Source organism: Aotus nancymaae, unplaced genomic scaffold (genome assembly GCF_030222135.1).
Source record: "Aotus nancymaae isolate 86718 unplaced genomic scaffold, 86718_ANA_hifiasm-v0.15.2.pri h1tg000002l, whole genome shotgun sequence".
Taxonomy (NCBI): Eukaryota; Metazoa; Chordata; class Mammalia; order Primates; family Aotidae; genus Aotus; species Aotus nancymaae.
Window position 1 is genome coordinate 8,139,903 of NW_026988413.1, and position 17,190 is coordinate 8,157,092.

General features: G+C 51.5%; 2 protein-coding genes across 4 annotated transcripts; one reads left to right on the forward strand and one right to left on the reverse strand.

Annotated features, from left to right (window-relative positions):
* Positions 1-1,264: 1,264 nt before the first annotated feature.
* Positions 1,265-5,605, reverse strand: TMEM176A (transmembrane protein 176A). The gene is made up of 7 exons (XM_012443281.3): positions 5,523-5,605; positions 4,653-4,841; positions 4,056-4,166; positions 2,922-2,978; positions 2,543-2,758; positions 1,908-2,018; positions 1,265-1,556 (listed from the first exon to the last, which is right to left on the reverse strand). The coding sequence occupies exons 2-7, from the start codon at positions 4,824-4,826 to the stop codon at positions 1,515-1,517; spliced, it is 711 nt and encodes a 236-aa protein (XP_012298704.2). The 5' UTR covers positions 4,827-4,841; positions 5,523-5,605; the 3' UTR covers positions 1,265-1,514.
* On the forward strand, positions 5,019-14,762 carry TMEM176B (transmembrane protein 176B). 3 transcript variants are annotated; one of them, XM_012443256.2, is made up of 7 exons: positions 5,019-5,364; positions 9,552-9,760; positions 12,028-12,138; positions 12,495-12,551; positions 12,781-13,011; positions 13,918-14,040; positions 14,429-14,762. In XM_012443256.2, exons 1-7 carry the CDS (start codon positions 5,328-5,330, stop codon positions 14,519-14,521), a joined length of 861 nt encoding a protein of 286 aa, XP_012298679.2. In that variant the 5' UTR covers positions 5,019-5,327; the 3' UTR covers positions 14,522-14,762. The 3 variants fall into 3 exon arrangements, with proteins under 3 accessions (XP_012298679.2, XP_012298683.2, XP_012298688.2); XM_012443260.2 differs by lacking the exon at positions 5,019-5,364 and adding an exon at positions 5,990-6,060; XM_012443265.2 differs by lacking the exon at positions 5,019-5,364 and adding an exon at positions 8,986-9,292.
* The last annotated feature ends 2,428 nt before the right edge of the window (positions 14,763-17,190 follow it).

Consider the following 17,190-nt stretch of genomic DNA (forward strand, 5'->3'; position numbering starts at 1 on the left):
GAGCCGGCTTGTATTCATGAATCTTCATCTGACCCCTTTCACAAAGAGTTAACTTGTCATCTCCCTTGATGGAGTGGATTTTTCCATCCAATTGTTCTCTGAAATTGAAGATTTATACTGGGTCCTTCACTGCTACTCTCCAGTTTAATTGGTATTTACTGTCTTTCACATAGTTATTAAGTACAGTTTTGGGTTGCAAGAGGTTGGCAGATGCCTTTAGGGCAGTGAGCAGGAAAGAGTTAACACAGGGGGCTACCCTTTACAAGGTTTTGCTACCCTTTGCTGTCTTCTAGGAATTGGGCTTCTGGAATGTTTCTGTGCTGATAAGGTGGTTTGTGTGCCTGTGTACTAAATTCCACTCTATCAGCTTGCCTGGACCGTACAATGTGATTTCAGATGGACACCTGCTTTTCTTCTGGGAGTCTGACATTGCAGTAGCTGTGCAAGTGGAGAGACTGCCTGTGTTGCCAGCTCTCAATCAAAACCCTGGTCTTGGAGTCCTAGGTGGGCTTCCCTGGGCAGAAACACTGCTGTGTTACTGTGTGGCCTCTCACTGTGGGAGGAAATAGGAAGCCTGTGCCTGAATTATTCTTCCAGAGTCCACCTAATGTGTTCCCCGCCCCCAACCTTGTGTATCCTTTCACTATAATGTAACTTAGCCATGAATACAACTACATGCTGACCCCGTGTGCCCTTCAAGTGGAAGGGCACTGAGTGCGTGGGTGGTTGGGGGACTGATGCCGGCAGATACTGGCTTCCACCCTCTGAATTCTGGCTCCGACTTCTACTGTGGGCTTTGATGGCTTCCCTCTTTTTGTTGATAGTATAGTCACGAATTTAAAAATATATGATTCATATTTTATCCAGCAGTTTTAGGAATTTTTATGGGACAATTTGTAAGGGTTTCTATCTTGCCATATTGTTGGGTGTCTTTTCTTTATTGCTGGATGTCCTATCGGTTGTCTACTTAATCTTTTCAGACAGTCAAAAAACCAAAATTCTAATTCTTAAATTGCCAAGCATTCACCTTCTTAAATGTCAGTGATAGGGAGTGGGCTCAGAGTCTCAGCCCCCTCCATCCTTTATTTCTAGGCCTTTGAACCTACAGCCACAGGACCAGCCTCAAAGAGGGTCTAGCTCCAGGGCCAGCAACTCTAGCCTGAGGCAGGAGGTTGGGGAGCTGAGTGTCTGAGGTTTGCTATCGGCTCCTTCTCCACTTCCTCCCCCAGCCAAGAGAAATTCCCGGGAATAACTAAGCAAGAACCTGGGCACAATAACATGAGAGTTTATTATCACAGGACTGCTTAGGAGGGGACGTGAAGCGGAGCAGGATGGAGAAGGGGTGCAAGGAATGGGCAAGCGCCGCTGGAGCAGGGCTGTGGCCGTGGTCCTAGGGGCAGGATAACTGGGGCTGTTGAAGAGTCTCTTTTCCCCAGTCTGGTTCTTCTTCCAGCAGTCAGATGCAGGGACGCCCAGTGCAGGAGCACCAGGTGCTATTATCAGGAGAGGCACGGCTAGATTCCACTCACGTCCAACATCTCCTTCTTGTCTCTTTTCTAAGGGAGGAGGAAGGGCAAGACAACCGTCAGTGGGAGAGAAAGGGTGGAGTCTCCTCCAGGGCAGCTTAGCTGTGAGCTACCAGAATCAGCTGCGTGGTACCTGATGCAAAGGCATAGCACAGATATGGACTTCCCTGGATTCCTGGGCTCTTTGGCTTGGGGGCCACTTGATTGGGGACAGGGGCTTTCTGGACTGGGCCACCACTGAGGTAGAAAGATAGGCATGATAATACTTGGGATTTGTGTCATGGGCCCCTTTCTCCTCCCCAAACTGTCCACTGTCCATTCCTGTCTCCTTTGAGCAGCTCCACTGCCCCAAACGCACAGGCATATATTTGAGGAACTCACCTTTTTGGCTGAGAATATTCTCCAGCAGTACAGCCCCAGAGGGGCCAGAGATGCCAGAAGCAGCAGAATCCAGACAGCCAAGAGCATGGCCTGAAGGGTCATGAACAGGGCCTGGGGACAGAGGACCAACGCCGTAAGCACCAGATGACAGCTGCCTTCCTGCTCTGTCCCCGTGCTCCTTGCTGATGTGGGTCAATCTCTACTCCTTTATCTCCAAGTTTGTGGCTTCAAGAGGGGAAGTCAATGCATCCAGTGTGCAGAATGCAGCCGGAAACCCCTCACACTGGGCCTGTGTCCTCATTTGTACAGTGCCAGGTTTGGGCTATGATTTGACTCCCTATAACCTCTAAGACTTGAGAGGACCAAGGGAAAACATGCATTTAACATCTTTGCAGCACTTTGCACACTTACAGTGTTGGTTTATTTATTATTTTAATGCTTGTATTTCCCACTAGTCTGTAACACCCACAACTACAGGAGCCACTTCTGTTTTGTCTGATGCTTTGTCTTTGGTGACAATAATCAAGCTTGGTATAACACCTACTTCTGGTGAAGAACCTAACCTGACTCTTGCCCCCAGCCTGGCCTGGCCATCCCTGCCCCACCTGCTGCTGCCCTTCCCCTTGGCCACCTGCCTTCAGCATGTCCAGGAGGGAGACACACAGTTGGAACCTTCTGACTTCTTCTGGACTCTTAGTGGGGGGTGGGGTGTTGTACCAGTTGCTCGAGGTAGAGACATCACAGAAACTGCTGCTATAATAGTAGCTGTATCGCAAATCTTCGTTCCAAAGCTTGAGGGCAGCAATGGCTGTGGAGAAAGCTGCCAGCTCTAGCAGACTTCTCAGCAGAGACTGGGGAGGGAGGAGGCAGAGAGCAATCTTCGTGATTCAGTCTCTCCCAGAGTCCAGTCTGGGGAAAAGAGGGCAAGGCCCAGAGAAGCCTGTGATAGGGCAGGAGATTGGGGTGGCCTCCAGCCTGAGCCTGGTCCCCTCCCATGCCCTTCTCTGAACTCACCCAGTAGGTACCACCCCGTGTCTCGTAAATGAAGGCAGCAACTCCAGCCAGCACAGCCTGGGGAGAGATTGAGCCAGTAGGAGGCTTAGCACGGGGAATGCGAGGCCCCTCTCATGAGAGAGACTCTGTGCAGCAGGCCTTTCCCCAGCACACTCTGCTTGGGCCGGAGGTTTCCTGCTAAGCCTTTTTATCCATGGTAAGTAAGGTTAACTGCTGAGAGGGTGGTAGCGGGATCCAACTCCTGAGGCCGCAGAATGCCCTGCTTTAGTGACGCCTAAGAGCCTGTGGTCAAGCCAGGTGTGAGCCCCTCTTCCTTCTCGAAACAACAGTAAGTTTCTTCCTTTTTAAACAGCAAGTGCTTTATCAAAGTTCCAGGGATGGTGGGATCTTGTGGATAAAGTCATAGGGTGCTGGAGAAGCTCTCAATAAAGGGTGAATCTATACAGGGTGAGCACGGTTAGGTCTAGAAGCCTGTCCTAACAGTGCCCAATGATCCATTCCGCTGGGCTTGAAGAACAGGAAATCTAGTATATCCCAGTGGACAGGTGGACCTGAATCCTGTTTGGCTAATTCTGTAACTAATCCAGTATTTTGCCATAGGTTGGGTGAAGGTGATTATCAACAAATATGTATGTTATACTGCTATTCTGAGAGTGTAGGTACCATGACCAGTCCACCCAGCTCCTGTGCAAACTGTACACACCCATCTATTGACAATAATTCCTGGATTTCTATTGTGTGCAGGGCCTGTGGAGGACAATGGGAATAACCAAGGGGTGATGCTTCCTGGGCGATCGCATATTGTCTGCATGTTCTGTCTCCCCCATCTCAACACAAGTATCCGGAGATGGGCAGGTCCTTAGATCCTTAGCTGACATTTACTGTTGAGGTGGGGAGAGGCAGTCAGCCTGATGGGAGCAGCACCAGGCAGGCGTCGGGAGAGCGGACAGTGTGACTAGGACATGCCGCCACTGCCCTCCGCTGTTTGCTCATCTGTACAGGCAGGGAATGGGCCTAGATAATCAGATCTTTCTGACTGCCAGCATTCGTGGTGCCATGTTGGAGGAAGGCAATCAGGAGAGCAATGTCCCCACACCTCCCACAGGCCGTCAAGCACCGTCCTGCTCTACTCACCACGGCCCCTGTCCAGATGGCAGCTCCCGAGGCGACCAGGAGGGTGAACCCGCGCATGTACAAAAATCCTCCGAGGACCCCACTCAAGATCCCCAGCACGATCTGCATCACCTGAACGACAAAGGACCCAAGATCCTGGCTCCTAGGAGGACCTGCCCCTGTGGGGATTAACGGCTAAAACCCCAAAAAGAGAGGGTGGGGGGGGAGAGAGAGAGAAGAGAAAGAAGGAAGAGGAGGAGGAGGAGAAGGAAAAGGGAGGTGGAAGAGAAAAGAGAAGGGAGAGGAACGAGAGAGGAGAGTGGCCCATCCTGAGTTTGACCCAGAGGAAAGGATGGATTCGGGGCTCCACCAACTGGAACTCTGCATGCTCAGTGGCTCCTCCACACCCCATTCAGCCCAGAGCCTCCCCTCCCCAGGCTCTTACTGAGAAGGCCAGAGAAGCACATCCCTAAGTAAGAAGACACATTGGCTGGGTGTCCTGTTCAGAGGGAGGCTGGCAGAGGGTGCTGCTGCGGCAGGAGGGGGACTAGGGAGGTCTGCTGTGAGGGGACTAGGGAGTCCCTTCTGCAGCCCCATGAGGCAGGCTGCCACACTCACCCATGAGGCCACCAGCAGCCGGCTGCTGCCCCTGGCCTGGGTGGCTGGGGGCCGCAGCGCAGAGCAACAGGTCAGCAGGAGCTTGGCCAGGGCAGATTCCTGGTGGATGTGCACATCGATGTGGGTGGGCTGTGGGGTCTCCGGGGCCATCTCACCACTGTCGGCTGTCCCCATGGTCAGGAATACCCTCTGTGAGGAAGGAAGCACCAGGGAGGAAGGGCTGTCAGAAGACTTTTGTAGATTTCATTGGAGTTAGGGAGGTCAGGGGCCAGTGGGGCTCAGGGTCACCGAATGAATGGCTGTCCTGGTCACAGAGCCACACCTTGGCCCCCTCTCAAGGGGAGTGTGTGTAGCAGAGGGAGCTGATGACCATGATGGGGCTGTGGCGACTGCTGAGCCTGTGGGAACCTCCCCTTTCGCCCCAGATCTGCTCTGTCCCCCGCATCCTCGTCGAAGGGCTCTGGCGTCTGGGTCTAGCAGCGCCCCACGCCCCCACCCCTCACCTCCTGCACCCGGGCTCTTCCTGTGGCCTCCCCTCCACAGCCTCCCCTTGGCTGCCAGTGGAGTGCCTGTGGACGCAGCCTCGCCCCAGCTGGGCCCCGGGTCCTCCACCCCCGACCCACCGACCTCCCGCTCCAGGGATGGCTGCTCAGGCCCGACGGGTTCACGCTGCCCATGCCCTGGGAAGGACCGCGCGGCGGTGCAGAGGGAGGTCAGAGGCCGGGGCCGCACCTGGCCTACTCCGCAGCCCCCTTCCTGCAGTCTCATTCCCGGGTAGGGGTCCCTCCTACCCCCCGCCAGCTGTGCGGAGGCAGCTCGGCGCGTGCTGAAGGAGTCCCGGGGACCATCGGGCGTAGGGCGCCGCCTCACCTGCGCTCCTTGGGACCTTCGTGCTGGCGGCAGGAGGGCTGGGGCGCCGGCTGGGGCGGCGGCGGGAGGGGAAGTGTGTCCGGAGTCGGAGGGGTAGGCGGAGGCGGGGGTGGGGCTGAACTTCAGCCCCTCGGGTTCCCGGCAGGCGGCCGGTCCTGGGGTCCGTCTGGGGTTCTCCCGCTGCGCGTGGGTCACTGGGCTCTGGGGAGCTGGGAGGGTGCGCGGGCAGCCGGCCCTGGGAAAGCCCGTGGGGTCATCCTCGCCCACAGCCCCACCCGGCCAGGGCTGGCGTGCAAGTGTGCGCGAGTGGGAACGCAGGGCGCGCGCGGGGGCTCGGCCTCCTCCCGCCGGGTCCGCTCCTCCTGGCGGAACCTCCCTGCCGGGCCCCGGGGCCGAAGCTGGTTTCGGGAAACCGCGCAGCCTGGGCGGGGCCGCAGCCCCCACCCCTGTCTCTGCCGTCCCCGCCCTCCCGCCGCTCCCCTGCTCTGGGTCAGCTCCTGCCGGCTCTGCTCGGCCGCTGGCTCCCCGAGGACGGCAGGTGAGGCAGGGATGGGGCCGGGAGACCCTCTTGCCGCAGGACCCTCTGTCCCGAGGAGTCCCCAGGGCCATGCCCCCGGCCCGTCCTGTCCACAGGACGCCTTTCTTCCTCCATCCTGGTTTCCCTGAGGACTCGCGTGGGAGGGTGCAGGAGGTGACCCCAGAAAAGCGGCTGGAGAGCGGGAGGAGAGGCCTGGGCCTGGCGCGTCTCCTCCACCTTCCTCCGCCCCGCACGCTTGGCCCCTGGCTGGAGCCCTTCGGTGGGGTGGCTCCTGGGACGGGGCCAGGGTGTGGCGGGGCTGCCGGACGCTTTCCCTGGAGGAGGCGAGGCAGATCTAGGGGTTGACGTGGGGCGGGGGAGCGGTGGTCCTGGGGGCCCGGAGGTAGCTGGAACCTGAGATACGCTCAGGGCAGGGCCCGGGCCTTCAAGGGAAGGTCTGGCTGGAATCTGGGGCTGGGCTTCCTTTTGTGGGAATGAGTCTGACGCTCCTTTGTGCATCTGCGGAACTGTCAAATTCCTGTCCTTTCTAACCCCAAGGAGGCCAGATGGGTGAAAGAGTGAAACTGCTCTGAAAAGTAAGTGGAGTACGAATGGGAGGTGTTATTCGAATTGTTAATAATACTGGATTTAAACTGTGATACTTAGCCAGGATGTCCATTAGAATTGCTTATGCAGGATTTATTTTAGAGCCAGGGAAGCTGATGCTAAAGTGCAGGTGAAGAAGTAACTTAGCAAAAATGGCCATGACAATTCTGAAAGAAAAACCCCATGAGGGGATCATGAAACAGCCCCATTAGCTTTACGCTCCATATTAAAATTGTGGTAATGATGCATAACCCATGAGACATGCCAACGGGCAGAATATAAAGACTAGAACAGGCCTACATTCCTAGGGGCACTTCATTTTTGCTCAGGAGAGAATTTTAAATCAGTGAGGAAAACAGGATGTATTTTCCACAAATGGAACGTATACTTCAGAAGTTAAACATCTGAATGACAGCAACAGAGCTGGGATCCGTGCCTCTCAACGGCCAAGGCTGGGCTTCGAACTCCCAAATTCCATGTGGGTCAACATTTAAAAGTGAAAGCCGAAAGCATAAAGCCACTTAGAAGAAAATATGGAAGAATTATTTTATAATCTTGAAACGGGGAAGTCCTTTAAAAGTATAAGAGCTAGACACCATAAATAGAATGAAACTTGAATTGTATGAAAATACAAGCAAGGTCAAAAAATAAACCACAGGCCGGGCGCGGTGGCTCACGCCTGTAATCCCAGCACTTTGGGAGGCCGAGGCGTGTGGATCACGAGGTCAAGAGATCGAGACCATCCTGTTCAACATGGTGAAACCCCGTCTCTACTAAAAATACAAAAAAGTTAGCTGGGCACGGTGGTACGTGCCTGTAATCCCAGCTACTCAGGAGGCTGAGGCAGGAGAATTGCCTGAACCCAGGAGGCGGAGGTTGTGGTGAGCCGAGATCGCGCCATTGCACTCCAGCCTGGGTAACAAGAGCGAAACTCCATCTCAAAAAAAGAGAAAAAAATAAAAAATAAATAAATAAAAGAGAACGGTGGATTAAAAATACGTGGAAATAAAGAATAAAAAAAATATGTGTGGAAATAGTTACAGAAAGCAGGTCAGTGGTTGCCTGTGGCCAGTGGTTGAGGGTATTTACTGGGGAGGGGCTTTAGGGAACACGTTGCATTGTAGAAATGTCCTATGTCTTGATTGTAACTGTAATTGCACAAATGTATAAATCTGTCAAAACTCATTAAGATATACATTTAAAATGGGACATCTTATTACATAGAATTGATGAAAATCTACAGTGGAATGTAATTTTCCCCATATAAATGAAAAAGATAAAAAGAGTTTGCCTCCTGCACGTGAACTGCTACCACCTCCATGGAGGATAACTGCAATATCTACTAAAATTGCAAATGCACTTTCCTGTTGCCCTGCCAATTCCACATTGTCTGCAATGGAAAAGGATCAGAAATAACCTAAATGTCTGCCAGTAGGGAACCACTTAAATAAATTATGAGGAATTCATACTCTGGAAATGTAAGCAGTGACACAAATGAGTGAATAAGCTTTTTGAAAGTTGTCAGAATCAGAATAGAGGCACTTGTGTTAAAAAAAAGAAAATCTGAAAATTAGAGCTTGGGAAGGCCCACAAGGCAGGATTCTCCTGTATAAATACCTGGTAACCAAATCATCACAAAGAACTCTGCAAAATGATGACCTTACACAAAGGCCATCACAACCTGACACAAAAAAAGGCTTCTGCAAGGACGTTCACCAGCAACTGCCTGTCTCACACTGGACTGGACTGTCTCACCCTTGTTATTGGTCCTTATAGCCAGGGATAATCAACTCAAAGCAATTATGTAAGTCTCCCTATTTTTTCTTTAAAAACTTTTGTCTTCCTTTACCTCCCCAAATGTGCACGTGATTTACTATGGCAAGCATATCCCCATTGCAATGCCCTATTCCTGAATAAATCTCATTTTCTTTTGGAGAGCCTCTCTCTGTTATTTAGGTTGACACCTTTTATGGACTCATGTAGGGTTATTCTAAAAACATATGATGATGTGAACACAACATCGTGCAAATCAGTGTGTGTGGTATGCTGGTATTTGTGGGAAAAGTGGGGAGAAATACTTTTTCACACTTTTGTACGCAAAAATGTCATTGTAGGATTGATAAGAAACTGATAATATTGGCCTGGCGCAGTGGCTTATGCCTGTAATCCTAGCACTTTGGGAGGCCGCGGTGGGTGGATCACCTGAGGTCGGGAGTTCAAGACCAGCCTGGCCATCGTGGTGAAACCTCATCTTTTAAAAAAAAAAAAAGAAAGAAAGAAACTGATAATATTACTTTCCATCTGCAAGGCAAATAGTGTTTGAGGGAAAAAATGAGAGGTAAGGTTTTAAAGGTATATGTACCCTGTTTTATCTCTCAAATTTGTATGTGTAAAGTAGTATGTGTAAAGATATATACACATATATACTAAATTACTAAGGTCACTGTGACATTGATATCTGTACTTCCAAAGGAAAGACCCTTTGGAGCTTGACAAAGACACTGTTTGTTTGTTTGTTTTTTGAGATGGAATCTCACTCTGTCACCCAGGCTAGAGTGCAGTGGCGTGGTCTTGGCTTGCTGCAACCTCAGCCTCCTGGGTTCAAGTGATTCTCCTGCCTTAGCCTCCTGAGTAGCTGGGACTACAGGTATGCACCACCATGCCCGGAGAAGTTTTATATTTGTAGTAGAGAGGGGGTTTTGGCACATTAGCCAGGCTGGTCTTGAACTCCTGACCTCGAGTAATCTACCCTCTTTGAGCTCCCAAAGTGCTGGGATTACAGGTGTGAGCCACCGTGCCTGACTGGGATCTTGACAAAGACACTGTTTCTCTCCTCTCACTCATGCTGTGTATTTTTCCCTCACCTGGTTCCCAGACCTCACTTCTGTATGTCTTCTCCCTGGCAGGCAGGATGGCCCAAAACATGGTGACCGTGAATGGTGTTGCTGTGTCCTCTACGCCATCCCAGCCCACCCACGTCAATATCCACATCCACCAGGAATCAGCTTTGACACAACTGCTAAAAGCTGGAGGTTCTCTGAAGCAGTTTCTTTTTCATCCTGGCGACACTGTACCTTCCAGAGCTGGGATAAGTTATGAGCAGCTGGCTCTAGGGGTAAGAGTGGGCTGGCGCGGGGTTGCGGGGGCACATTAACGAGGTGATGAGGTCAATTAAAATATAGATGCAAATCTTCGAAATTAAAACATTTTATTTTAAGGAGAGAATTGCAATTTGGGGCATACATACAGACCAGGTGGTCTCCAGTATGTCTTTAGAACAGAGAGAAGGTCAGAGGTTTATAAAAAGGAGAAATGTTACATACTGCCCTCCAAGAAAGATCACTGGCTTTGGGGAGCTGGCAAGCTCTGATGGCTGAGCAATGGTGTGGGTAAAACTAGTCCTAGAGTTGTAGCAAGGTATCTCAGAAGCTGTAGGTAAAGCTGGTTTCAGGTTATAGCAGGCAGCTGCAGCAGCCTGGCTTGCAGAGAATTACATTTTGGGAGCAACGTTTTGTGCCCTGAGTGCTTTTTGCCCCTGGTCTCTCGACTCTGTTTCAGTTGAGTGTGACAAGAATGATCCATTTGCAGGCTCAGCTCTCATAATGGAAACCCTCCTGCTTCGATAGGATGCACAAAAGGGAAAGTGAGTTGAATTCCCATGAGAGGGACATGAGCAATCCCTATTTATATCTCATCTTGTGTAAGAAAAAGTTGTAAGTTTCCCCGCAGAAATTTGGATGGAAAGGAAGAATCGACCTCTTCTTTGACACAGAGGAGTCGGTCTTAGCCAGAGGTGGGGCAACAGGAACAAGAGCCTAAAGGCTGTTAATTCAGTTTCATTTCCACATGGACTGAGAGCCTACAGGTGCAAGGCAATGTGTTTAGCACTTCAGGCCAAACTGCAGAGAGAATCCCTGGGCTGTACCTAAAAGTGCTGTGTCCTTCAGAAGGAACAGCAACTATACCAATGACTGGAACTAAAGTGTATCAGGTGAGGGAGAAGCACATCTGACATCCTTGAGGCAGAAGAACCCTGAATGGAGAAGGAATAGGTACAGACAGAGGAGGAAGATGGACAAAAAAGAATTCCAGGTTAACGAATGGCAGGAGCAAAGGCAAAGAGGCCAGAAGGCGTAGGGCAAGATCTGTAGTGGTTAAGAGTAGAGAGAATGGGCTTCATGAATGGGTGATTTGAGGCCATATTGCTGAGAACCTTGAAAGGCCAGGTGAGGAGTGTGTCCTGAATCAGCTTCGACAGTGAGAAGGTTGTGGATGGATTCTGAGCAGGAATCTGCTCAGAGTCAGGAGGCGTCCAGACGAGAAGGATCGAGGGTCTGCACTCCCATGATCATACAGGAATGGTGAGGAGACAAAGGAGTCCCTGTCCTTTGTGGCTCTCCACGGCATGGGAGTGAAGGGGTTTGGGGCATGAGGGAAGAGAGGCATCCACAACATGCAGAGGTCTGAGTGTGGGTGACCAGGAGATCGGAACCCTGAAAGTCAGGAGGAGCAGAATTCGAGAGACGTGTGTGTGTGTGGTGGGGTGAAGGGGTGTGGGATTTGGATGTGACAAATCTGAGATGCCGGTAGGATGTGCAGGTGGTGATAGTTGGGTTCTCCAGGAAGGAGTTCTCTTCTGAGTCGGAGTTGGGTGTGTGAATGGCTTATTGGGGTCTGACACCTACGAAATGAGAAGAGGGGGAGCAGGATTGGCGAGGAGGAACCGTCAGGCTGCATTACAGACTCTGCCAGCCCAGCATGGAGCTCCCAGGCAAAGGCTGCCCATTGCAGGAGCTCCACACTAGGTGGACATGGCCCTTGAGCCTCTGTCTTGCTTAATCATTGGCTGGGGGACCCTCCCCAGCATGTGTCCTCAGCTTGAAAGATTAGGGTGACCTTGAAGGAGCTGACAACTGTACTTGCTCAGCAATCAATCACACAAGCCCTTTCTCGAAGGGGGTCTTAGCAGCACATCTTTGTGTCTGCCACAGAGCCTTCAAGAGCATGTGTTTGGTTCTGAAGAGAGAAGATAGGGCAGAAGCTAAGGTCAGGCTGGGGGTTTGGATGGGACAATGGGACCTCTGAAGGAGAATGGGGAGAAAAAAGTGGGAATCTTCAGGTGGGATGAGAAAGTGTTGAAGTTGGAAAAAAGTGATGAAGGATAAATAGCCAAGCCTATGAGAAGGATGAGGGGAGATCCAGGCCAGTGCTGCTTCATGAATTTTAAAGGGACAGAACCTTCCAGAATCAGAGCTGCAGCGAGGTCAAGGCAAAGGAAAAGGAGAGGAAAGCTGCCTAGGTAGGAGCCAGGCAGTTGCTCCTGGGGCAGCTGGGGCACGGGGGACTTACGGGAGGGGCCTGGTTTCTCATCCTGTCTTGCAGATAACTCAGATATTGCTGGGGCTGGTGAGCTGTGTCCTTGGAGTGTGTTTCTGCTTGGGGCCCTGGACTGTGCTTCGTGCCTCAGGCTGTGCCTTCTGGGCAGGGTCTGCGGTGAGTAAGGAACAGGCTGTGAGCCCTATGGGAAGCAAGTGGTGATGGGCAAGAAGGCACTTATGGATCTAGGTTGGGGCTTTGGGGACGTGATCAAAGCCCCTGCGGCCAAATGGCCCTTGGCCACAAGGTAGCTTCCCTGGGGTGTGGATAAAACCCTGTCACTTCAGTTTTTCTCTTGAAGACAGGTGGGAGGGGTGGGGCAGGTGTAGGTGGAGTCCTGTCTGTGTGTCAGAGTTCTTTGTTCCTGGGATCCTGCTTCACATTGACTGTCTGGGAACTTTGGTGGGAGGGTGGTAACAGATCAATTCAGAAGAGTAAACTGGAGGCCTTTTTCTGGTGTATTCTCTTTTCAGGCGATTGCGGCAGGAGCTGGGGCCATTGTCCATGAGAAGCGCCGGGGCAAACTTGCTGTGAGTCTTGGACACCCTCTCTCTTCCACCTTGTTCACTGACTCCCTCCTGAGTTCTGCTCCGTTACATCTTATGCCCTTTGGTTGCCAATATCTCGGGGTCTTTCTTGGAGGGGAGGAGAGGGTTTCCTGGACAGGGGCTGGGGAAGAAGAGATGGGTTTGAGGCGGGAACCTCATGACTTTTCCACTGATTGAGACAGCCTGTGTCTTGACCCTCCCTCTCTTCCAGGGCTACGTATCCAGCCTGCTCACTCTGGCAGGCTTTGCTACAGCTGTGGCCGCTATTGTTCTCTGCGTGAACAGCTTCATCTGGCAAACTGATGACCTTTCCTACATCGACACTGTGTGTGATTTCCCGGACCCTGTCATCCCTACCACTGAGTACAGATGGAGGTGGCGAGCAAGTCAAGAGATCAGTTGGCAGAAGATAGATTGTAGAGATCACATGCAGTTGCTGAGGGTGAGCAGGAAGAGTCCAGTCTTCAGGGACCCACCACGGCTCTTTGCCCCCAGGGAGCTGTGGGCGCTGGAGGACAGAGATGTAGGCACTTTGAGGTTGGACCTCATGCTGGGTCTTGTTCACAAGGTTTTAATGTAAGCTGCAGACATTCCTCAGACCTCATGACATGAAGATTCTTTGCATCAAAGAGGATGAGGAACAAAGGGGAGACATTTCATAGAGGAGCTAGCGGGCCACCCTTCTGGTCTTCCTGGTGTGTGGGTATCCCAGTTTTTCATTACTGAATTAAAAACCACCCCAAAATGTAGTGGCTTAAAATGACAACTTATTCTTTCTCACAGTACTGTGAGTTGGCTGGATTCAGATGGGCAGTCATCACTCGCGGGTTTTCTCCTGCAGTTGCAGTCAGATGGGGGTGAAGTTATCCAAGCACTCACCAAGGCTGGGGGTCTGAGATGAGTGAATGACCCAGAGCTCAGCAGGGGTGTCAGTGAGAGCCTGCGATGGCTCCTCCACGTGGCTTAGGCTTCTCATAGCATGGAGACTGGGCTCCAGTGGGGAGCACCCCAGTAGTGAGCATTTCAGGAGGCAGAAAGTGGAAGCTGCCAGGCCAGCTAAGGGCTGCTACCCCTGTCACTGTATAGTGTCACTTTCACTGTGGCCAAAGCTGTCCTAGGCCCTTCCAGATTCTAGTGGTTGAAGGAATAGACTCCACTTCTTGACAGGGAGTGGTAAGGTCACTCTGCAGACAAGCCAGTGGGATGGAAGCTGTGACTGGAAACACAGTCAGCTCTGGTGGGAGCCGCAGGCTGGAGAGTCAGCGCCGGGGTGGGTGGAGAGGGTGGTGATGTGGGCAGCACTGGCGCAGCTGACAGCTGACTATCTTTTTTCTTCCCTTATCTCCAGAGGTTGTTCACAGCAATCTGTGCCCTGTTCCTGGCCGTCTGCATCTTGAAGGTCATTGTGTCCTTGGCTTCCCTGGGCGTGGGTCTTCGAAACTTGTGTGGTCAGAGGCGCTCCCCACCCCTGGTGAGTTGTTGGGAAGAAGCTGCTGGGCAGTGCGGGTCTGGGTGGTGAGTGTGTGGGGCACCCGAACCCGAGGCTGGGCCTAGTCCCCCTCAGCTTCTTTCCATATGCAGCTCTCCCCTTTGCTGTCTGGGGAATGTGACAGTCACCAGGGTCCTGGGTGAACTCTTGCTGCCCTGTGCCTCTCTGCACCCTCCCCTGCCCTGATCTCCCCTGCTCGCCTCTCAGGTGTTATCCGACTCCCCTTCCTCTGCCACCTTGTTTTTTGCCTGATCTGCTTCCTGTCACCTCTTCCCTTCCCTCCTCCTTTCCTCTTTCTGCTTTCCGAGTTCTGTGACTCTAACTCTGCCTGCATCCCATTTCCCCTAAGGATTTCTTTTTTCTTTTCCAGGATGAGGGAGGATCAGAGAAGAGGCTATTGGGGGAGAATTCAGTGCCCTCCTCTCCCTCTAGGGAGCAGCCACCCCCTGCCATGGTCCTGTGAGCCGCCAAAGACCCCACCGGGTGCCCGCATGTCCCTGTCGGGGCCAGCCCAGGGCCACCACTGTCTGGCTCCTCACACTGCCTCCTCTGTGGCCACTGTCCAGCCCCCGCTTTCTTCTCCCTGCAGCATCAGCACCTGCTGTTCCCACTCTGGGGTTCTCAAGTCCATTGACAGATATTGTTGCATTTTCCTCAATGCTGATTAAACATAAACAATCCAGAAAAGCAATTTTGCCCAGAAAGATGTGGTCTCCCTTTGTTTACACACCTTGTGTGCTGTGAAAGGCCTTTCTTTGTGTCGATATGTATGAAGTTAAATGGGAGCTGATGTATCTCATGGAAACACGGTCCCAAGAAGACTAAATCTAATTATGTTCTGCTCCACATCCCGGGTGGCAAAACTCCTCTTTATGGTTTTCTTCAATTCAGGGTAAAGTGGAAGGAAGTCTATTGGGCCTGGAATCTCCTTACCTGCCAAGATTGTCTAGGGTCCTGCAGCCTCAGCCTGCAGAATTTAGAGAACTGTGTGGAGCATGGAGTGGGACTTTGGCCCCCTCCCTCCCTGTCTTCCTTCCCTTCTCTTTTTTCGTTTTGCAGTAATTAGTGTTGGTTGCATCTCTTTTCCTCTCTCTACACACACATATAAACACATTCTTAATCTTCTTTTCTTTCATTGCAAACGATAACGAATTGATTTTGACTTTTTCCATTTTCTTTATATATGAAGATATAACAAATATATAGATGGAAGCATTTCTGAAGGTCAGGAAAGCTGGGAGGGGCTTTGTGAAATCTCCATGAGGTCGGTTTCATTACTGAGCAGCCCCACAGGGCTGCTCTTCAGATCCAAGCTGATAGACGGCAGGACCTGCCCCTTGCCCCTGACAGTGCAGTGCCACGGAGGTGCAGAGCTGCTGTGCTGGGTGAGACCCGCTCCCGCACAGGACTTGGAGGGGAGGCCTGGGCCAAGGTCAGTGCTGCAGTGCTGCTCTCCCTGGGACCCTCAGCAGTGTGTGCTTTATGTAGAGGTTTGTTAAGAAGCCTTCGAGACAGAAGTGTGTTCAGAATATGGACAGGGTCAGCGGATTACAGCCTGAGGGGCAAATCCAGCCTGCCATCTACTTCTGTAAAGAAAATTTTATCAAAACACAACCATGCCCATTTGTTCACACATTGTAGCTGTTTTTCTGCTACAAAGGCAGAGCTGAGGAGTCTTAATAGAGACTGAATGGCCCACAAAGCATAAAATATTTACTATTAGACTTTTTACACACAAAGCTTGCTGGTCCTGATGCAGAAGCTTGCAGTTGAGGGAGTGGTCATTCTGTTTCGTGGTTGAGGGGGTGGAATGCTCAAGAATCCCTCCCCAGAGGAGGAAACCTTGGACGAGCAGCAGGTGTGAAGCCAGCTGGTTTCCTCATTTTTCAGGGTCCAGAGCCCATAAATCATCATGTGGAAAAACTTGGGCTGAGAACCACTGCAGTTCCAATCCCCCCCTTCAGTCCCTGATAAAGAAGACATTAGAATCTCAGAGGAATTTAGAACCTCCTGAACCTTGATATTTATTTCACCCCCAGCAATGGTGTCATGGAAGCCCCCAATTCTCTGCTAAACAGGCAAATGTAAGGTAGCTGAGCCCAGAAGCCAAGCTGGGTTGAAGTGGATAATGTGCATTAGAAGGGCAAGAGCCTATGGGGCCCCACTTAGTCAGGCTCCAGGAAACACTCAACCCATCAAAAAATGTGGATGGCTGCCTTTCCCCAGGTCTCATGTTTCCACACATCTCATGAGCAGTGGCACTGACTGGCTTTTCAAAGATGTTCGCACCTCCTAGTGGGCAGCCTTGGAAAATAGTGTCTCCTGGACCGATAGTGTTCAGGCATGATCGCCTGTTATAAAAGAATCAGCTTCCTTAAGCTCAGGGTTCCTCTTCTAGAACCCAGCCCACTGGGTGTGCTGGTGTCACCCGCAATGCCTCTTTGCCTTGCCTGTGGGAACTGGGGTTATGGAACCCATGCAAAAATGCTGCTACTGTGGCCACTGCTATTGCCGTGTATAATAAATTGTTCTTTGTTACAACTTGGGGTTTTGTGGCTTCTAACAGCATCCATGAAACTGTGGTAGACTGACTTGTTGACCTGCGTGTACAGTTAGACCTCAGACCCTTCACTGTTCCTGACTACTGTGCCCTGCTGTGTGCAGGGTTATGATACACACAGACTTGAGACAGCTTCTGACACCAACAAGTTTACAGTCTGCTTAAGAGGCGAGGCATAAACCCTTTACTACGAAGAATGAATGTTACTTGACTGCCAAGTTAGTGATGCATCAGGCAGGAAGGTGGTGTGCTTATGCTTGCTGAAGAACTGTAGGAAGATGAGGAGCATGAGAAAGGAGAATGCAAAGCAGCAGACACTCAGGGGCAGCGCACCCTGAGCTTGCCATTGTTCACGTCATGGACAGCCATGAGAATGCAAAGTGAGCAGGGCTGCTCACACCTCAGTGTCCATGGGCACATTTGACAGGACTGAGTCACTTGCCCACTCGCCACCCTGACTCCAAGGAACAGTGGCCAAAGTCGGGCAGGGGGGTGTCTCTTAGTTGTCCCAAATATTGACATTCAGGACTCCATCTACAAAGATCTTAATCTACACCGTAGAATGGACAGAA